At 36.5% G+C, this 22,262-nt stretch overlaps 1 protein-coding gene across 4 annotated transcripts in view; it reads right to left on the bottom strand.

Annotated features, from left to right (window-relative positions):
* The window catches only part of LOC121383755 (ras GTPase-activating-like protein IQGAP1), a 133,068-nt gene that overhangs the window by 74,602 nt on the left and 36,204 nt on the right, over positions 1-22,262 (bottom strand). For all 4 annotated transcript variants that reach the window (XM_041513854.1, XM_041513862.1, XM_041513868.1 and 1 more), the window contains exons 3-7: positions 8,625-8,781; positions 6,719-6,796; positions 4,225-4,301; positions 3,442-3,509; positions 3,068-3,159 (exon numbers count right to left, since the gene is read on the bottom strand). In XM_041513854.1, the coding sequence (XP_041369788.1) occupies positions 3,068-3,159; positions 3,442-3,509; positions 4,225-4,301; positions 6,719-6,796; positions 8,625-8,781 (472 nt within the window). The remainder of the gene's footprint in view (positions 1-3,067; positions 3,160-3,441; positions 3,510-4,224; positions 4,302-6,718; positions 6,797-8,624; positions 8,782-22,262) is intronic.

The following is a 22,262-nucleotide window of genomic DNA, read 5'->3' as shown; positions in this document are numbered from 1 at the left end:
TAAATGTTTAATTCTGCTGTCTAGGTGCACTTGGAACTTTTGATCCAGTCAGATGTTATTTAGTGTAGTGTTATCTAATATATATGGTAAAAATTTTCCTCTTTTTCTTCTTTTTTGGTGGTGAGGGGTGGAGGTATTAAAGGAAATTCCAGAAAAGATTTAGAGGTGGAAGGTGGCGGTCTACTAAAATAAAGGGTTGCAAAATCCTGTCTGTCACCCCTTTATTAGACAAATGAATTAACACCCCACCCCAAAAAAGAGAGAGAGAGAGAGAGAGAGAGAGAGAGAGAGAGAGAGAGAGAGAGAGAGAGAGAGAGAGAGAGAGAGAGAGAGAGAGAGAGAGAGAGAGAACAAAGACCAAAATTACCATGAGGGTACTACATGTAGCTTTTACATTCAAGAACAATCACAAGTAATATCACTCCACCTACATCCATAGTGTCTGCACTTCACATTAAAACTAACACTGGTAACACTGGATGTGTAAAAGAGCCCTTGCTGCTTATCCAGCAGAGACACAAGTGTATTAACAGCAGGTTTCTCTTTCCTGTTACATGTTAGAGGATTATAAAATCAGTACTTAGGTATTTCATCTTATGTTAGTTCCCGGATTCATTCACAAAAACAAGATTAACACACAGGGGATAGGAACAGCATGTCGTTACAATTGGATTGGATAACATATTAACGTGCCTATATCCAATTAAGGTTCCAGCAAATCTCTCCTGGACAAAATATCTGACTTAGCCAATGACTGGGTCTGGGACAGAAGGGGTGGGGGGAGAGGTGAATTGGAAATGGACAGAATTTTGGAATAGCAATTTGTGAAAAAGATTTTTTTTTTTTTTTTTTTTAAAGGGACAGACCCTAGTTTTTAAACACTACGGTATATTTTTTACCCAGACCGTAGTTTCAACCCGTAATAATGGACACTAAGTTTGGTTAGTTTACAAACTTGTAACAAATGTGGATACAACAGAGTGAAACAAGAGTCTGTGGCATTGAAATATCCTTAAACGTGACTCCATAACCGATACTTCTCAGACGCATGTACGTTTTTAAACATGTGAAAAATGCATTTTATGTTATTAGAAACACCAGAATGACCAGAAACACTTCAGTTCTACGGAAATTGATAATCTAAACAATAAAATATAAGTAATGTTTGATTTCAGTGAGCAAAAACGGCTCTAATATAGTGAAAAATATGTGTCAGTGTTTAAAAACTAGTGTCTGTCCCTTTAAAAAGTTAACTAGCCCAAAATAAAAAGGAATTGACTGCTCGATCAAATATTTATAAATATAATTTGGAGCATTTTATAAGGACAGTACAAAATAAATTAAAGAAAGAAGATAGGATCGGACTATTTAATAATATAGAAGAAAAAAAGAGGTAAATTTGAAATAAAATTTTGAATGAAGGTCTAAAAGTTTAAAGTCTGATCTATATGTCCACGTGTGTGGCCTCATTAAGGCTGTTTGGGTACACAGCTTGTAGAGACGAGATGGGTTGCATCCCGTTAAGAAAACTCCTAGAGTGATGGTCATTAGATGCGGAAGATGTAGTGCTGTGATGAAATACAGTTCTTGAGAAGCCGGATCCGTCTGAACAAGAGAATATTAGACCAGGGTGTAGTCCAGTCGGCATGGTTGGTATAGTGGTGCGGACGAGCCCAGCTCTGGAGGATATGAGATGGTACCAATATGAAACAGTCCAGAAAAGAGTATTAGGGATCGACCCCACATTTCTTCTTAGAGTGGGGCGGTCAATCTTCCAGTGCTGCTAGGACAGGCTCAGACAGGTAGAGACAAAACACGAACAACGGTGGCATTCTGCAGAATGGCTGTCATATGAGTCACGGAAAAACAAGTCGACAAAAGTCAGCCGAAAACATGACGTGGAGGCAAGGACTCTCGCTAAAAAAATAATCCAACCTGGTATTGCAGGTTGTTGAAACGAGAAGCGTTCTAGTTTTCAATCAGTTCCAGTGGCCGCATGGGATGAAGAGATGGAAGGCAAGAATTATGGAAGGAAGGGAGGAATACTTGTTTAATGACACCATTGCACATTTTAAAGAATGGCTATTTGCAGGGCTTGAAATAATCAATCAGCCAATGGCCATTTTAGTAATAGGTGCCTAGAAAATAGTGTTAATCACCTGTGGTTCCAATCTGGCCTCTTTAACTGGACTCATTCTGGGCCCCGTTTTACGAAGCGATCTTAGCACCAAAATCACCTTAAGTGCATAGCTACCTTATTCACTTAAGGTGATCTTAGCGTTAAGATCGCTTCGTAAAACAGGGCCCTGATGGACAATTGGCTCTGAACCTCTTCGTGTTATTTCAACCCTAACATCAAGTTATTTTGACTCTTGGTCAAGAAAAAGTGAGATAGGGATAGTTAAAACACCACTAGAGAACATTGATTTCTTAATCAACTATTGGAAGTTAAACATTTGGTAATTCTGACAGTATTAGAAAGGAAACCTGCTACATTTTTCCATTAGTAGCAAGGGGTCTTTTATATGCACCATCCCACACACACAGGATAGCATATACCACAGCCTTTGATATACCAGTCGTAAAGTGAGATAGGAAACCCCACTGCTGCAGCTAAGTAAGCTATTCCTACTGAAAAAGCAGCAATGGATCTTTACGTGCACTCTCCTAAGACAGGACAGTACATACCAAGGTTTTTTCCTGTCCCAACCAGTGCCCCACAGCTGGTATATCAAAGGTCATAGATTTGATGATGCATCTTTTCCTTCCTAGATGGAGGAGCTAGCTGATGCCGGCACCTGTGCCCAGGTCAGGCGTGCACTACAACAGCTTGTTCTGAATGTGCACGTTAAACCCTATTACAAGACATGACACATGATGGTGCATTACACACGACGACAGGACATCAACAAATTTAGAAATATTGTACCACAGAATATACAAACGTATGAACTATGAAGGAAAAAAACTACATTAACACTGAAATTTTCTCAGGAAAGCCGTATAAAAATCCTACATTTTCTATAAAACCAATTCATTTAATGCAATTATGAACAAAATATCTTACTTCATTTGCAAGAATTCCTCCAATCTTGCTGAATGTAGGCATCTGGATTCCATACTTTTCTAGTTCCTTTCGCATTGCACTGATTTCCTCCTCTGAAAACAAGAAAAACACTTCAAGTACAATGTATATACAATGTATACTAAATGGCCAAAACAAGAAAAACAAAACAAACCAAGTATATTAAAATGCCAGTATCAGAATTCGTGTATACCTTTTTTTTAAACTCATTTTACTTCAGTTACTTAAGACATGTACATCAAAATATAAAGAAAACAATACCAAGTTATTTAAATAATATGTTGAAAACTATTGGGTTAACTCTGCTAAAACATGAAAATGTTTGGCAAGTACAGGAAACTAGTAAAAGGATTTACCTGTGAAGTTTATTTTCCCATAAAGATCCTGTATCTGTGGGGCCAGACCCAGTTTGAAGAGATATAAACTGAAAACAAAACAATAATCTCAGTATAATTACAAATATGAAACAGAAAAATACATAAAATATCCCAAAAGTCTGCATCACCAAAATTAATTTTTATCATTAATGATTATCCAGTAATCAATCATTATTACAAGAAAGAAAACCCATGTCAGTGTTGGTGGAGTACATAGAACTTCAGTATGACATGCTCAACTTTGTCCCAATGCCATTACATAACACACTGTATAATACATACGTCAATGTATTAAAATAATATTCAACATATATTGTAGTAAAGTTTGTTTTATTTAACGACGCCACTAGAGCACATTGATTTTTTATCTTATCATCGGCTATTGGACGTCAAACACAGGGTCATTCTGACAGTTTTTTTTTAGAGGAAACCCGCTGTCGCCACATAGGCTACTCTTTTATGACAGGCAGCAAGGGATCTTTTATTTGCACTTCCCACAGGCAGGATAGCACAAACCATGGCCTTTGTTGTACCAGTTATGGATCACTGGTCGGTGCAAGTGGTTTACACTTACCCATTGAGCCTTGCGGAGCACTGACTCAGGGTTTGGAGTCGGTATCTGGATTAAAAATCCCATGCCTTGACTGGGATCCGAACCCAGTGCCTACCAGCCTGTAGACCAATGGTCTAACCACGACGCCACCAAGACCGGTATATATTATAGATGATTATAGTGAATTTACTGCACCCGTTATCACTAACCTGAGTGCATGCACACAGTACACAGCTCTTGGCATGTTCTTTCTGTCATAGATGTCCGTTGTCTCGGGGTAAAATATCTGCAACAAAAATGAACAAATTATAATCCAATACAGGGACGATGACCTATACAATACATTTGTTAGTGATGACATATAACCTTTGAAACAATCCTAACTACGACATGTGGAACAGCACACCAAACAATGTGGAATATGATTTAGAATTTAATCTTATTAACATATATCAAAAAAGAAAAACTTATAAAAGACTGCTTTTTTAAAGTTAATCACTACATGTGAATGTAAATAAGATGTAAAATTATTACATCAAGTGGTTGCTATGGTACCGTATAAAAATATAATCCCAAACAGGTTTGTCTAGAAATATTTTGTAAATGCATTTACCGTATTTTCCCATGTATTATGCGCACCGGTGTATAATGCGCACCCCCCACTCTGAACGTTTATTCCAAGAAAAAAAACATGAACCACAATATAATGCGCACCGTTTTTTTAAACCACAAAATCGACAGTGAATGCAAGATGTACAGCTCCCCCCCCCCCGTCACCAAAATTAACGAAAAGCGAAAGAAGCGGTATATTCAAGAAACCAAGAAACCAAACTTAAGTTAGGTATTTGAGTACATAGACCTACATGTCACATTAAACAAAGGCTAGTACTTGGTACTTACATGTCAGACTCACACGTGCATAAATCAAAACAACGTTATATACCCCATACACTGTAAATGACTAATAAATATATGAAAACAAAAATATAGCATATTACATTTCGTTCTCGTGGCTAACGTGAATGTGCGAGATTTCTAAATTTATAATAGTGTGGTATATTTCCGGTTTGCCGGAAATGGCCGAATTAAATCTCATGGAAATTAAAAATATTTACAGTCCAGTTTTGTCATTTTTGTGCACTTTTTGGCGAGGTATGGATACGTTTGTAGATTTATTTTGCATTTATTACAACCATCACAAGTGAAAAGCGATTTTTAAGAGGGTTTTGGCGTTTCGTTGTAATGAACACTGTCAATAACCTGTAAAGTACCGTAAACTACCGATCAGCGATTTTTCATGGGTGATCGCTGGACATTTTAAAAATATATTTTTTCTATTGCTATGTATAGTGCGCACCCCCATTTTTAACCTGTATTTTCTGGAAAAAAAGTGCGCATAATACACGGGAAAATACGGTACCATATTGTTTTACTTCATCCAAACTGACAACCGTTACAACAAATTCAATGGACAATATTTTAAAATCAAAGTAGTCAGACATTGCTTCATGTAATTATTACTTAGAGAGAGGCAGAGGCATAGGCATAGGCATAGGCATAGGCATAGGCAGAGCAAGAGATGGGGAAGGAATAGTGAATTTAAAAAAACACTATTCCATCTAAAAATGTACTATCCCTTCAATTATTAATGTGCCACTAGTTTTTCTGACTGTGCTACGTCGCACTGTACAACATTGCGTAACGAACAATTGTTTATAGACCAGTCTATGCATTACTGCATACTACAATGTATAGCTAGAATTACAAACAAACTCACTCCAAACATTAGTCTCGATCAAAAAGATGTTTATTTTGTACCAGTAAGTGCATGAGAAAGGTCTTAGTAGCACAAGTATTTGTTCTGCAGAATGTAGCTGAAGAAAAAGCATAAGTGGAATAATCGCAGGCTATTTTCAGTATTCCGTGCTTTATTTTCACTTTCATGACGGAATATTGGAAGAATTGTTTTACTTTTCTGTTTCGAAATTTACTATTTGCAGAATAGCGGAATAGCGTAAAATTCGACCCCTGCAGAGAGAGAGAGAGAGAGAGAGAGAGAGAGAGAGAGAGAGAGAGAGAGAGAGAGAGAGAGAGAGAGAGACAGAGACAGAGACAGAGACAGAGAGAGAGAGAGAGAAAGAGAGAGAGAGTACTTTTTAACATGCCCTTATACCACTAGGGTTTCGGCATGTCCATCCCGGGTCCGGTCTCTGGATAGCCAATGATCTGACCCGGGACATAATTACTTAGGTAATCAATTATTGAGTTATATGAATTATATTTGTGTAACCAAATCAATATAATAATTCATATGAAGACTTATCTACTGAAAACTACAAATTTACAATTATTAATATAGATAATATAATTGATATGAAGACTTATCTACTGAAAACTACAAATTTACAATTATTAATATAGATAATATAATTGATATGAAGACTTATCTACTGAAAACTACAAATTTACAATTATTAATATAGATAATATAATTGATATGAAGACTTATCTACTGAAAACTACAAATTTACAATTATTAATATAGATAATATAATTGATATGAAGACTTATCTACTGAAAACTACAAATTTACAATTATTAATATAGATAATATAATTGATATGAAGACTTATCTACTGAAAACTACAAATTTACAATTATTAATATAGATAATATAATTGATATGAAGACTTATCGACTTACACGAGGTAAGCCAACATGCTCCATCGCAGCAAACCAGTGATTCACGTTATCCGTGTGTCGGAAGTGAAGTCCTTTGGCCTGAAAGTTAAACATAATAATAATCAGGGTTGCAGAAATGAAAAATATCTCACTGGTCTAATAATCAGGAGTGTAGAAATGAAAAATATCTCACTGGTCTAATAATCAGGAATGCAGAATTAAATATATCTCACTAGTCTAATAATCAGGAATGCAGAATTAAATATATCTCACTGGTCTAATAATCAGGAATGCAGAATTAAATATATCTTACTGGCCTAATAATCTGGGGTGCAGATTTAAATATATCTCTCTAGTCCAATAATCAGGAGTGTAGAAATGAAAAATATCTCACTGGTCTAATAATCAGGAATGCAGAATTAAATATATCTCACTAGTCTAATAATCAGGGGTGCAGAATTAAATATATCTCACTGGTCTAATAATCAGGAATGCAGAATTAAATATATCTTACTGGCCTAATAATCTGGGGTGCAGATTTAAATATATCTCTCTAGTCCAATAATCAGGGGTGCAGAATTAAATATATCTCACTAGTCTAATAATCAGGGATGCAGAATTAAATATATCTCACTAGTCTAATAATCAGGGGTGCAGAATTAAATATATCTCACTATAGTCTAATAATCAGGGGTGCAGTATTAAATATATCTCACTGGTCTAATAATCAGGGGGCCAAATTAAATATATCTTACTAGTCTAAAAATCCGGAGTGCAGAAAAGAAAAATATCTCACTGGTCTGCTAAACCAGTACTAGGACAAAACCTTACTAGTCAACCAATAATAAACGGGGGTGGGCCTTTATCCACAGGCCTAGAAGGATGAAATTCTACTATTTATTTTAACATGGCTTAATACAAACATTAAATGACCACCATTAAAACTAAAATGTTGAAATCTTTTGATTGCACCTTTTATTCTCTTTACATGTGTGATGATACTTCTGTAATTTAATATGGATCAAACAAGAGTAATAAAATATAAAGAGCAATAACTAAGCTACTGCTAGTAGAAGTACTTTATTCCAATACTGCTTCAGTTATACTATGAATAATTGGACCACCCTGCATGTATTCGTAGCTCCAGACAAAACATTTAAAACAAAAGCGTGTCATGGGTAAAAGGGAGATGTATTATACATATATATGCCACACAATGTGATTACATATAGAAAACAAATCATTCAGTTGTGATTATTTGTTGTAAAAGATGCTTAAAATTGCTGATGGCAGACTCAAAATAGTGAGTGTTTTTCCTTTAGATAGCAAAACCATTTCAAAACTGCCAAAGATAACAAATCAGGTTCACCCTGTCCATTGCCGAATTAGTGAATTGATAATTTTCATACAAAGTGGCTACAACATTTATTTTTTGGCTATTATTATATTAACATTTCCCTTAAATTAGCCAGTTTTAAATAGTTTTCATGGCAATACATTGTGTACCGCAATACTCTACACATATGTATCTGAAAAATGACTAAAAAAATATTCATTCCTGTGTGCCCCAAGTCAAATTTTCAAGTTCAAGCCCTGTAAAAAGTCAAATTCTTAAGTTCAAATTAAACTGTGTAAAAAGTCAAATTCTTAAGTTCAAATTAAGTCTTGTAAAACGTCAAATTCTTAAGTTCAAATTAAACCATGTAAAAAGTCAAATTCTTGAGTTCAAATTAAGTCCTGTAAAAAGTCAGTCTTAAGTTCAAATTAAACCGTGTTAAAAGTCAAATTCTTGAGTTCAAATTAAGTCCTATAAAAAGTCAAATTCTTAAGTTCAAGCCCTGTAAAAAGCCTATAATTTTAATATCTGTTCAAACAGAAAGATGGATGAAAGAGCTGACACAGGTTATCACTGTATAATGGATCTCACCTTGAAGCGCGTCTGCTCCCTGTCGTAAATACGTTTGAGTGAAACCACTTGGGGAGCAAAGAAGTACCCCAGTTTGGCAAGGTACACTCCATTTCTGAGCCCCTCTTCCAGTTCTGTTGACGGGGGCAACTCCTCATTGATGCAGGCCTGAATCCACCTGGGGAAAAGTGATATGGTTTTGATTAGCCTTATTTGTGATTAAAATTATTGTTCTAAAAATCTATCTACAAACAAGAGTACCGGTGAGGTACATGATACGCCCATCAAAAATAGGTCATGCTGACCTAGTTATGATATGCTACAATCCGCCATCCCAAGTTGTACTTGCATGTAAGGTTTGATGATCCTATATGAATTAATAAGGAAAATATGGCCTGGTCAAGAATTTCCTTTAATGTGCAGTATAATGAGGGAAAAGTAGGTCATGGTGACCTACTTAAGTTATGTGACACACCACTATTCCAAGTTGTCCTTGCATGCAAGGTTTGATGATCGTATATGAATTGATAAGGAAGACATGCTCTGGAAACAAAACATTTATCAACGGACATACACACAGAACGTCGGACTAACATACAGACAATGCCATACCATAATATGACTCATCAAAGACAGGTGTATAAAAATTATATAGAAAATGCTTAGCTTTGCTGGCTGACTCTACCTGCATAAACTGATATAGAACATGGTTAGCCTCATTTCTCATTAACATTAGGAATCTTCATTAAAACAGGTAAATTTCTATTAAGAGTGGGAAAATGTTGCAGTGATCTTTTATGATTTTCATTATATGTATGTATGTATGTATGTATGTATGTATGTATGTATGTATGTATGTATGTATGCATGTATGCATATATGCATGCATGCAATTAAATATAATGTTCACACAAATGTATCTGTTCAAGACACCTGCCTTGGTGATTTAGTGGTTAAGCCATCAGTAAGTACTGGGTTCACATCCCCGTACCAGCTCCTACAAACAGAGTTTTAATGACTCAATGGTATACGGCCACTACACCGACATGTCTCTCTCCAACCACCAATCCCTGTGGAACAACTAAACCACTGCCCTGGGCCCCGTTCCACAAAGCGATCTTAAGTTTAAAACGAAATGAAAATGTCCTGGACAGGGATAAATTAGCATAGTGGTCTTAACACTTTCCAATGACGTGTGGACACTCTAGGTTAGAATCAGTTCAGGGGCAAATTAAGAGTTTTTAGGGAAGCATTAATGCCTGTACAAAATATCAGGGATGTAACACACATTTACAATCTTATTAAAACTGAAATGATTTTAAAACAGTTGAAAGATCTATACTGGTGTGGTCAGTTAAATAAAGGTAATTTTTCAACATTTCTGATAAAAAAAACAAGTCTACTTTGTGAAAACATATATTTTACGCAAAACAAGCAGATATCAAATAAATGGACATATATGAAGATATATGTCGCGTGCACAAGGTGCTGGCTGCCAAGAGCTGATGATTAAGCCCTGCATGCTTATGGCTGACTGTTCCGGTTGACTGAACCACCTCATCAACAACGTGAGTAAGTACAGGTCTATATACAATATGCAAATGAGATCACAGCGGGCCGAGACGACACTGTCAGCCGGTTGTCATCACATCTACATAACATAAGGAAATCAGTCTATAAAGAGATCAAGAGATGACTAGCAAAATCATAAACAATACCATAAAGTACATGTACATTTGTACATGTATATATACCTATACAAGTATATTGTTCAAATTAGATTTTAAGAAACCCAAAGCTATTACTTATTGGGCAAGTTTTGTGCCATGTGCACAAAAGATTCCTTATTGATATTTGAAAAATTAATGTTACAGGGTTTCACGTAAGACTATCGTATTGTCCCAAGTATTAAGGTATATGTTAAATTTATCAAATGTCTGACATCCAATAGCTAATGGTTAATAAATAAATGTGCTCTAGTGGTGTTGTTAAAACAAAACAAACTGATTTTTTTACACATACAATACAAAATGATGTCAGCATGAGTCATATTTAATAAATATAGGTGAAGGTCATTGTTATATAGTATACAATGTATGATAAATGTAGATGAAGGTCGTTGTCATGTGTTGTCATCAGACACATGATAAATGTAGGTGAAGGTTGTTGTTATGTGTTGTCATGAGACACATTATAAATGTAGGTGAATAGGTGAAGGTCATTTTGGATGCCTCTTGGTTAGTACATGCACATCACTGCAGTATATAAAAATATATAACAAAATAAAATAACAAAGAAATAAAAGAATAAATGAATGAATAAATGAACGAAAGAATGAAAGAATGAATGAATCAATCAATCAATCAATCAATGAACAGAACGGAACAGAACAGATAAAACTGAGTAATCAAAGAATAAAGAGGAATAGTTTGCTTTGGTTGACATAAAAAATCACCTCTTTTTTTCAATAAAATACTAAAAAATCTTTTCTTTTCAATATAATATATGTTTCTAATAATCAAACAAATAAACTGACATTGGTGAGTAAAGAAAAAAGGAAGTTTTCAAAATGGTGATCATAAGGAAAACAAATAGGCATTAGAAAAGATAAACAGAAGAACAAATGCCACGTCTATAATTAAACATCAAACGTTGCCGTTGACACACTGCGAGTTTCGCCTCCCACTGTGGGGGCGATCTGTGATTACAACAACACAACCGAACACAAGGCAGTGTTTGAGCTGCAAACACATCGCACCTGTCTCGCATCTACACTCCTCAAATGTGTGGTGACAAAACGCAATTAACACTACCTCATCCAGAACCCTGTGTGATACATACCCGTATAACACACTCACATATACCAAACTGTGACACTGTACCAAGACATCGTCATGTAATACAGACATGTAAAATATGCCATACTGTATACAAAGAAGTAAGTTATACATACATGTATATCATACAAACATGTACAGTATTGTACATATCTGTAAATAATATAGACATGTACACATACAATGAAACATGCATGTACCATACATAAGACACAGAAATATGTAATATACATGAATGTGTCAAATATTACACCAGTGGTATAATTATATCACTTTTACTTGTCATAATTATTTATTAATAACCAGTGCAGAAAGGCAGCCATACTATATATTTATTGATTTATTGATTTATTGATTGTTTGATTTATTTATTGATTTATTTAGTTTACCAATTTGCTCCATGTATAGACAGACCTACATGTATGGAACTGAAATTGAACAAGAAACGTTCGGGTAAACACACGTAAGCATGCAGGAATAATAAATGTCAAATGTCATATATTCTTGAAGAAAACCATTGTAAAATGTAGTGGCAATGGTTGTCATGTGTACAGGTTGTTTCTAGAGACCAAGGATCACTATTTCCCAGTGACACAGTGGCTGAGACATGAATATGTGGTAACAATGAGGTGTTATACACACAAACTGGTTAAATAGCCACCAAATGTAAATCAAAGGATGACCTTTTAAGACAAGTGGTTGCTTAATTCAGGTTACTTTGTACTATATCAGATCAATCCACATGGGAAACTAAAAGGATGTCCTCTCAAAGTCAGGTGGCTGCTTAATTCAGGTTACTTTGTTCTATATCAGATGATTTGGGAGAATAAAAAGATGTCCTTTTAAGACAGGTGGCTGCTTAATTCAGGTTACTTTGTACTATATCAGATGGTTTGAGAGAATAAAAAGATGTCCTTTTAAGACAGGTGGCTGCTTAATTCAGCTCACGTTGTACTATATCAGATGATTGGGAGAATAAAAAGATGTCCTTTAAAGACAGGTGGCTGCTTAATTCAGGTCACTTCGTACTATATCAGATGATTAATAGAGGTGGTCACCATGAGCAGGTTTGACTACAAATTTAAATATATTTACAGAATCCTGTGTTAAGCAACCACAAAAGGGAGTATCCAAAAGTGGCCTTTTAATACAGGTGGCTGCTTAGGTCAATTTATTCCAATAGATGATTTAGGAGAATAAAAATGTGGTATCTAACACAGGAGACTGCTTAATACAGATGGCTGATTAATACTGGTGGCCACTCGAGCAGGTTTGACTGTACATGTAAATTAAATGGATCATCTGTCCCAACTCCTATCACTGTACATTGCCAGTTTAATGACAGTAGATGGAGTAACAGCAAGCCAAACAAGTTTAGAGGATGAGTAGTACTGGTAACCCACGGCACATATGGCATATATACGAAGGTATATGTATATCAGCGGTATATACAAAGGTACATTGTGTATATGTATATCAGCGGTATATACGAAGGTACATTGTGTATATGTATATCAGCGGTATATACGAAGGTACATTGTGTATATGTATATCAGCGGTATATCGCTGGTATATGACGGCTCTCATCTGAAATGTACATCTGGCCAACACCTGTCTGGTATTATGGATATTCTGTCACCAGCCTTCAATGTTATATAGATCAGGTCCCAGTGGCAGCTGAGGGCTGCATGACAAGGTATAGTAATCAGAGATCCCCAAGTCAGACATTTATACACATGTATGTGTGGGTTGCCAGTCACAAATATACACACGTTATATGTGGGTTGCCAGTCACAGATATACACATGTTATGTGTGGGTTGCCAGTCACAGATATACACATGTATGTGTGGGTTGGCAGTCACAGATATACACATGTATGTGTGGGTTGGCAGTCACAGATATACACATGTATGTGTGGGTTGGCAGTCACAGATATACACATGTTATGTGTGGGTTGCCAGTCACAGATATACACATGTATGTGTGGGTTGCCAGTCACAGATATACACATGTATGTGTGGGTTGCCAGTCACAGATATACACGTTATGTGTGGGTTGCCAGTCACAGATATACACATGTTATGTGTGGGTTGCCAGTCACAGATTCAGAAACAACACAAATAAATTGGAAATAACATTCAGGTTACATAGAAAGCAAAACATATTTTATTTTGTTTAATGACACCACTAGAGCACATTGATTTATTAATCAAGGGCTATTCGATGTCAAATATTTGGTAATTTTTAAATGGGTATAGAGAGAAAACCCACATTTTGTATTAGTAACAAGGGATCTTTTATACGCACCATCCCAAAGACAGGACAGCACATACCACGACCGTTGATACACCAGTTGTGTTTTATATTAATTCACTTGTTGAAGCTTGCACTGTTGCCCTGCCTTTTGTCAGTAGTGGCCCAGGCTTACGCAAAAACAAACTGAGGTAACCCAATTAATTTTTAGGTAACCCATCAGGAACATGTAAATGATGTCATAAATTCAATGTGTGAACGAAAAAATGGGTTATGCAAAACTATACTTATGCTAGCAACGCGCAAACAAAACTATCATTCTCGCAATTTTCAGAGGCCTATGCCCTCTTCTTTGCCAAATTCTAGGCCTGAACACTTCACTGGTCACTGCACATGGAGTAACATATGTTGATCTGCAGTCTGGCGCCAAAGTAAAACAATAGACACCGACATTGTGATAAATGAGGTATGACTCAAAACAAGTCGGTGTTTTGACGTCTGTCACATCTGTACAGGATTCGGTCTTTGAAACTGGATTAGGTCAGGACTGTACATCTCACTACTGCTAATAACTCGTCTCACTACTGCTAATAACTTGTCTCACTATTGCTAATAACTTGTCTCACTATTGCTAATAACTCGTCTCACTACTGCTAATAACTCGTCTCACCGTTGCTAATAACTCGTCTCACCGTTGCTAATAACTTGTCTCACCATTACTAATAACTCGTCTCACTTTTACTAATAACTCATCTCATCGTTGCTAATAACTCATCACACTGTTGCTAATAATTCGTCTTACCGCTGCTAATAACTCGTCTCACCATTGCTAATAACTCGTCTCACCATTGCTAATAAATCGTCTCACCATCGCTAATAACTCATCTCATTACTGTTAATAACTCGTCTCACTATTGCTAATAACTCGTCTCACCATTGCTAATAACTCGTCTCACCATTGCTAATAACTCGTCTCACCGTTGCTAATAACTTGTCTCACCATTACTAATAACTTGTCTCACTTTTTCTAATAACTCATCTCATCATTGCTAATAACTCATCACACTGCTAATATACAGATACTGATATTCTAAACAAAAACATATATTTAATATGTAAGTTTAATCTTAGAAATATTTTATTAGTCGGAAACATCTTACAATGCAGGAAACTCAGGAATGTCCCTTTAACAACACTACTAGAGCACATTGATTTATTAAACATCGGCTTTTGGATGTCAAACATTTGGTAATTTTTACATATTATCTTTGAGAGGAAACCCACTACATTTTTTCCATTACTAGCAAGGGATCTTTTATATGTGCCATCCCACAGAGAGAATAGCACATACCACGGCCTTTGAAATACCAGTCTTGGTGCACTGGCTAGAATGAGAAATAGCCCAATGGGTCCACCAACAGGGATTGATCCCAAACCGAGTGTGTATCAAGCAAGCGCTTTACCACTGGGCTACGTCCCGCCCTGCTATTTATTACAATGTACCTCAGCTATATTGCTCTCTCTAAAAAAAAAAATCATTTTCAATACCCATGCATGAACATGTATATATAGAAATGATGTAAACAACTTTCTTACATATTCGTTGGTCAGAGCACCTTGCGTTATTTTTAGTTACACATGTATATTTTAAGACATATATGATTGGCTGCTCCTAGGTGATGACTAGGTCACCAATGCCATACCTCCAATGAAAAACTACACAATGGAAATCAATTACATTGTGACATATAGTTAACCGGACATTCATGTGTCTGTGACGCGTAAGTAAGTGCAAATAACTTTTAGTCGAAAAAGATTTCAAAATTTGCTTAAAACCTGATTTTTGAGGATATATAAGAAATAGAATAATACATTCGTGTCCGTTAGATACCATTTATCTCATAACTCATCATTTAAAAACGTATCAAACTTGCTTTCGCTCGTTTTAAAACAACTTGTGAGATAAATGGTATCTAACAGCCACTCATGTATTATTCTCTATTTACACGCTATCCGAGCACCACTGTAAGTTATAGCAATGTGTTTTATTCATGATCAGATAGTTTTTTTCAAAAATCAATGTTCTACTAGCATTTATTGTTTAAAAAATTGGTAATGAATATTTTATTACAAATTTAACAATAAAATTTTAACAACAAGGGGCATAATTCTCTAAACTCTTGCAACTTTGCGATCTCGTAGTGCAATGCTAAAAGACTTGCAAAGAGGATGCTTTGTTGTCTAGCAGAGCCTAAGAGAGCTTTGTGAATTAGGCCCCAGATCTCATATAGTCCAGAGGATATGTACACAAAAATTACCGAATCGTGCACTTTTTGATAAAAGCATGAGACTTTGCACACAGATACTAGACATCATAGAGAACATATTAAAGATTGGAGGCATTGTCAATATAACCTGTGGTGGGCATAGCAGCCATTTTTCAAGATGGCCACTGTGGATATTTCTTTATATTACGACATGTATTAATGTGCTATTTTAATGTTACATAATGTATACCATCAAAATGTATTCATTAGGATACAAGAAAAATATTTAAACTGATATTTGGTAGCCCTTGTGATATTTAGGGGTAATTTTAGGTTCAAAACCACAACTATTTTTACCTGAATAATTGCATTTACAACATTGAGTCATATATGAAAGTATTATATATCTTCAAAAACAATTTAGATGGCATTAGGGGACCCTAACAATTGAAAACAAATGATTGTAAACTTAATGTACTTGGTATGTAAATGGCATAAATGTTATTATAAACTGTTTAAGCTATGTGATGGCATTTTGTGTTTGCCCAGTCGTGATGAGTTCATATTCAGTACTGACGAGGTCAATGGTTGGTAATTGCCAAATCATCCAATAATATTGTTTGTTATACCCAATGTGTGATAATTTCTCAGAAATTATGATTTTCATTTCCCAAGTTACATTTATGAGATCCTGCTGTGGTGATAAATATACATGTATCACCATGAATCAGTGTATAATGTCTTAGCCATTTTGTTTGACAATAAAAAAAGAGAAATGTTTTATTTAACGACCCGTCAGACATATGGTTAAGGACCCACAGATTTTGAGAGGAAACCCGCTGGCACCACTTCATGGGCTACTATTTCCGATTAGCAGCAAGGGATCTTGTATTTGCGCTTCCCACAGGCAGGATAGCACAAACTATGGCCTTTGTTGAACTAGTTATGGATCACTGGTCGGTGCAAGTGGTTTACACCTACCCATTGAGCCTTGCGGAGCACTCACTCAGGGTTTGGAGTCGGTATCTGGATTAAAAATCCCATGCCTCCACTGGGATCCAAACCCAGTACCTGCCAGCCTGTAGATCAATGGCTTAACCACAACACCACCGAGGCCGGTGTTTGACAATAAAATACAAGATATATAAAAGGAAGGAAGGAATGTTTTATTTAATGGTGCACTCAACACACTTAAATTATTGTTATATGACATCTGACTTATGGTTAAGCACCACAGAGATAATGAGAGAGGAAACCTATTGCCACCATGCAATGAGCTACTCTTTCATAGCAAGGGATCTTTTATATATGCACCATTCCACACAGAGGATAGTACACACCACTGCTTTTGTTACAACAGTTGTGGAGTACTGGCTCGAATGAGAAATAGCCCAGTGCTCTGCGACTGCTATATCAAAGGCCATAGTATACATTTATGTGCATATAAAAGATCCCTTACTCCTAACGGGAAAATGTAGCAGGTGTCCCCTCTAAGACTATATGTCAAAATTACCAAATGTTTGAAATCCAGTAGCCGATGATTAATAAATTAATGTGCTCTAGTGGTGTTGTTAAACAAAGCAAACTTTAACTTTATAGACATGTACATGTATTTCTGATACGTGTAAAACTTACACACACATACACGGGTACAACATCAGACATAAACGCTCATCGCCAGAGTGGAAAATCCTCAAACCAACAAGACATTAGGGTTTGAAAACCGTTGGCTAAATGCTCGGCTGACGATGGTGCAAACACGGCCGCTAATGTTTCTTTACTCACTTTATTCACATGTCGTGGTGAACAAAATAAGATGAACAATTTGAACATTGTTGACATTCAACAACGGGAGCTGGCTTCGGCCCACAACCTGCAGTGTTTGTACAAGAATCTGTTAAGACAAACAGCCGTTTGTTTTCCATATTTCCGTCAATTACACGTAAGCGCAATCCATGCCATCTTGTTTCTCCTACAAAGGAAGATGCTTGTCCACAAACACATCGGTGATAAGCCAGTGATGTAATAAACGTTTTGTGTGTTCACCGTTTTTCTCTTAATGGAAAATCTAAATGGTGGAAAGAACTCCAGCCTAATGGATTCAAAGAGACAAACATTCCACAAGCATTAGCATGATTTTGTTTGGATATTTACACGTGTGTGCAATATGTATGTGTTGGGGGAGGAGGGGTTCTATGTATGTGTTGGGGGAGGAGGGGTTCTATGTATGTGTTGGAGAAGGAGGGGTTCTATGTATGTGTTGGGTGGAGGGGTTCTATATGTGTGTTGGGTGAGGAGGGGTTCTATGTATGTGTTGGAGGAGGAGGGGTTCTATGTATATGTTGGGTGGAGGGGTTCTATGTATGTGTTGGGTGGAGGGGTTCTATGTGTGTTTTGGGGGAGGAGGGGTTCTATGTATATGTTAGGGGAGGAGGGGTTCTATGTATGTGTTAGGGGAGGAGGGGTTCTATGTATGTATTAGGGGAGGAGGGGTTCTATGTATATGTTGGGGGAGGAGGGGTTCTATGTAGGTGTTGCGGGAGGAGGGATTCTATGTACATGTTAGGGGATGAGGGGTTCTATGAATGTGTTGGGGGAGAATAGGGTTCTATGTATGTGTTGGGGGAAGGGGATGAGGGGTTCAATATACCGCAGTATGTGTTGGGGGAGGAGGCATTCTATATATGTGTTGGGGGAGGAGGGGGTCTGTGTATGTGTTGGGGGAGGAGGGGGTCTGTGTGTGTTGGGGGAGGAGGGGGTCTGTGTGTGCGTTGGGGGAGGAGGGGGTCTGTGTATGAGTTGGGGGAGGAGGGGTTTTGTGTATGTGTTGGGGGAGGAGGGGGTCTGTGTATGTGTTGGGGGAGGAGGGGGTCTGTGTATGTGTTGGGGGAGGAGGGGGTCTGTGTATGTGTTGGGGGAGGAGGGGTTCTGTGTATGTGTTGGGGGAGGAGGGGTTCTGTGTATGTGTTGGGGGAGGAGGTGGTCTGTGTATGTGTTGGGGGAGGAGGGGGTCTGTGTATGTGTTGGGGAGGAGGGGTTCTGTGTATGTGTTGGGGGAGGAGGGGTTCTATGTATGTGTTGGGGGGGGAAGGATTCTATGTATGTGTTGGGGGAGGAGGGGTTCTATGTATATGTTGGGGGAGGAGGGGTTCTATGTATGTGTTGGGGGTGGAAGGATTATATGTATGTGTTGGGGGAGGATGGGTTCTATGTATGTGCTGGGGGAGGAGGGGTTCTACAATACAGTGACTCAATTCCTGAGGCCAATGTTTTTTTTAAAACTTGGACAATCAATCAATTTGTTTGAACTTGCTAGTGAAAGCAAAACTAATTTCTTTCAATTTGGTGTTTTTATAAAATGAAAATGCAACATTTCTCCAGGGCTCACACTGAAGCACATTTTTGGTTTAGACAAATTTCAGATATGTTGAGAATTTCCCTGAAAATTATTAAAATGTGGCTAATTTAGGGAATATTTTATAAGCTAAATGTTGTAGTCACTTTGTATAAAAATTAGCAACTGGCTAATTTGGGTGAGCCCTGTTTTACTATCAATTATTTAACCACTAAGCATTAATATTGTCTACCTCAGTACTTTTGAGTAGTCAGATTAGTATTAAAAATCCATCACAGGGAGACAGGGATTTATCCAGGATATCTCGCCACGGTCCCATGTCCGAGGGGATTGGGAAATTAGCGTGAGTAAATCATACTTGGGACATTTTTTCAGGCCACTGAATGATGCAGTACACCACAGTTAAATTAATTTATTAGAACAGACTTAATTAAATATATATTTTAGAACAGACTTAATTAAATATATATTTTAGAACAGACTTAATTAAATATATATTTTAGAACAGACTTAATTAAATATATATTTTAGAAATTGAGAAATGTCAGTGCCACTTCCTTTTGAGAAGAGGCCTGGATAAATCCCTGGGAGTATCAAAAGGTGGCATATTAAGACAGGTGGCTGCTTTAGAGAGGTCAGTTTATACAATGTTAGATGATTGGGGAGAATAAAGAGTGTTGCTCAATATACGGACAAATAAAATAAATTTCTGGTCTCTGGTCAGCACATGCATCAACATTATTATTTTATTTTTAATTTCCCGCAGTATGAAGTCGATTTTTGCCTGGCTTTTTTCACGATGACATTTGGAGTGAAAATATCATCACAAATACACTAGGACATGCATTCTGATTTCAAATAAAATATGCCCCTTATTTCTGTATCAAATATACCCACTTTTTCTGTGCAATCCATGATTTTTTTTAAAAACCCGCATCAATTCAGGAACTTTGGTCTGACAAGAGACAGACTGGTTGTTATTGTGCCTAATACACATACAAGCAGCATAATACACACACGCATACCCTGTATATACACACAATATACAGATATACACATACAAGCAGCATAATACACACACGCATACCCGGTATATATACACACTATACAGATATACACAATACAAACAGCATAATACACACACGCATACCCTGTATATACACACAATATACAGATATACACATACAAACAGCATAATACACACACGCATACCCTGTATATACACACACTATACAGATATACACATAAAAACAGCATAATACACACACGCATACCCTGTATATACACACAATATACAGATATACACATACAAACAGCATAATACACACACGCATACCCTGTATATACACACAATATACAGATATACACATACAAGCAGCATAATACACACACGCATACCCTGTATATACACACAATATACAGATATACACATACAAACAGCATAATACACACACGCATACCCTGTATATACACACACTATACAGATATACACATACAAGCAGCATAATACACACACGCATACCCTGTATATACACACACTATACAGATATACACAATACAAACAGCATAATACACACACGCATACCCTGTATATACACACACTATACAGATATACACAATACAAACAGCATAATACACACACGCATACCCTGTATATACACACAATATACAGATATACACATACAAGCAGCATAATACACACACGCATACCCTGTATATACACACAATATACAGATATACACAATACAAACAGCATAATACACACACGCATACCCTGTATATACACACAATATACAGATATACACATACAAACAGCATAATACACACACGCATACCCTGTATATACACACACTATACAGATATACACAATACAAACAGCATAATAAACACATGCATACCCTGTATATACACACAATATATAGATATACACATAAAAACAGCATAATACACACATGCATACCCTGTATATACACACAATATACAGATATACACAATACAAACAGCATAATACACACATGCATACCCTGTATATACACACAATATACAGATATACACATACAAACAGCATAATACACACACGCATACCCTGTATATACACACACTATACAGATATACACAATACAAACAGCATAATACACACATGCATACCCTGTATATACACACAATATACAGATATACACATTAGAGCTGGGCGGTATACCGTATATACCGTTCGGTATCGGTATTGTGTCAATACCGGTTTACCGTACCGAGCAAATTTCAAAATACCGAAATTTCGGTATTGAAAAATATTTCCCGGAAAGCACTAATAATATATCTGACGAACGCAAAATGGGTTGGTATAAATCAGACGAGAGCCTTGTGTATTGAATTTAATTGTATTTAGATGAAATTAGCGGGTGAGCCTTAACACAGGCATGCATTTAAAGCCGAGTATCCCGAAAATAGAGCTCGATATCGGTATCGTGTCAGTACCGTATACCGTACCGATACCGAGGTAAATCACCCCAAAAATACGGATATCGATACCGAACCTCAAATTTCAATACCGGCCAGCTCTAATACACATACAAACAGCATAATACACACATGCATACCCTGTATACACACACAATATACAGATATACACAATACAAACAGCATAATACACACATGCATACCCTGTATATACACACAATATACAGATATACACTATACAAACAGCATAATACACACATGCATACCCTGTATATACACACAATATACAGATATACACTATACCATTTTTATTTTGTTTTTGTCATCAACATTGTCCCTAATAAGAAAATGTATGTATCAACACCCTGAAACGAAAGTGGACAATAAAATGTACTTTAAAAGTTGCAAGGTTATTTAATTAACAGATTGTGCACTTTTTCAGTGGAGGCAACACACTCTTCTGTTGGAGTTAATTTGTCAATATTTTC

This window comes from Gigantopelta aegis, chromosome 2, assembly GCF_016097555.1.
Source record: "Gigantopelta aegis isolate Gae_Host chromosome 2, Gae_host_genome, whole genome shotgun sequence".
In the NCBI taxonomy this organism is placed as follows: domain Eukaryota; kingdom Metazoa; phylum Mollusca; class Gastropoda; order Neomphalida; family Peltospiridae; genus Gigantopelta; species Gigantopelta aegis.
Note: the sequence above shows the minus strand (reverse complement) of the source record. Positions and strands in the feature narration are given on the sequence as shown.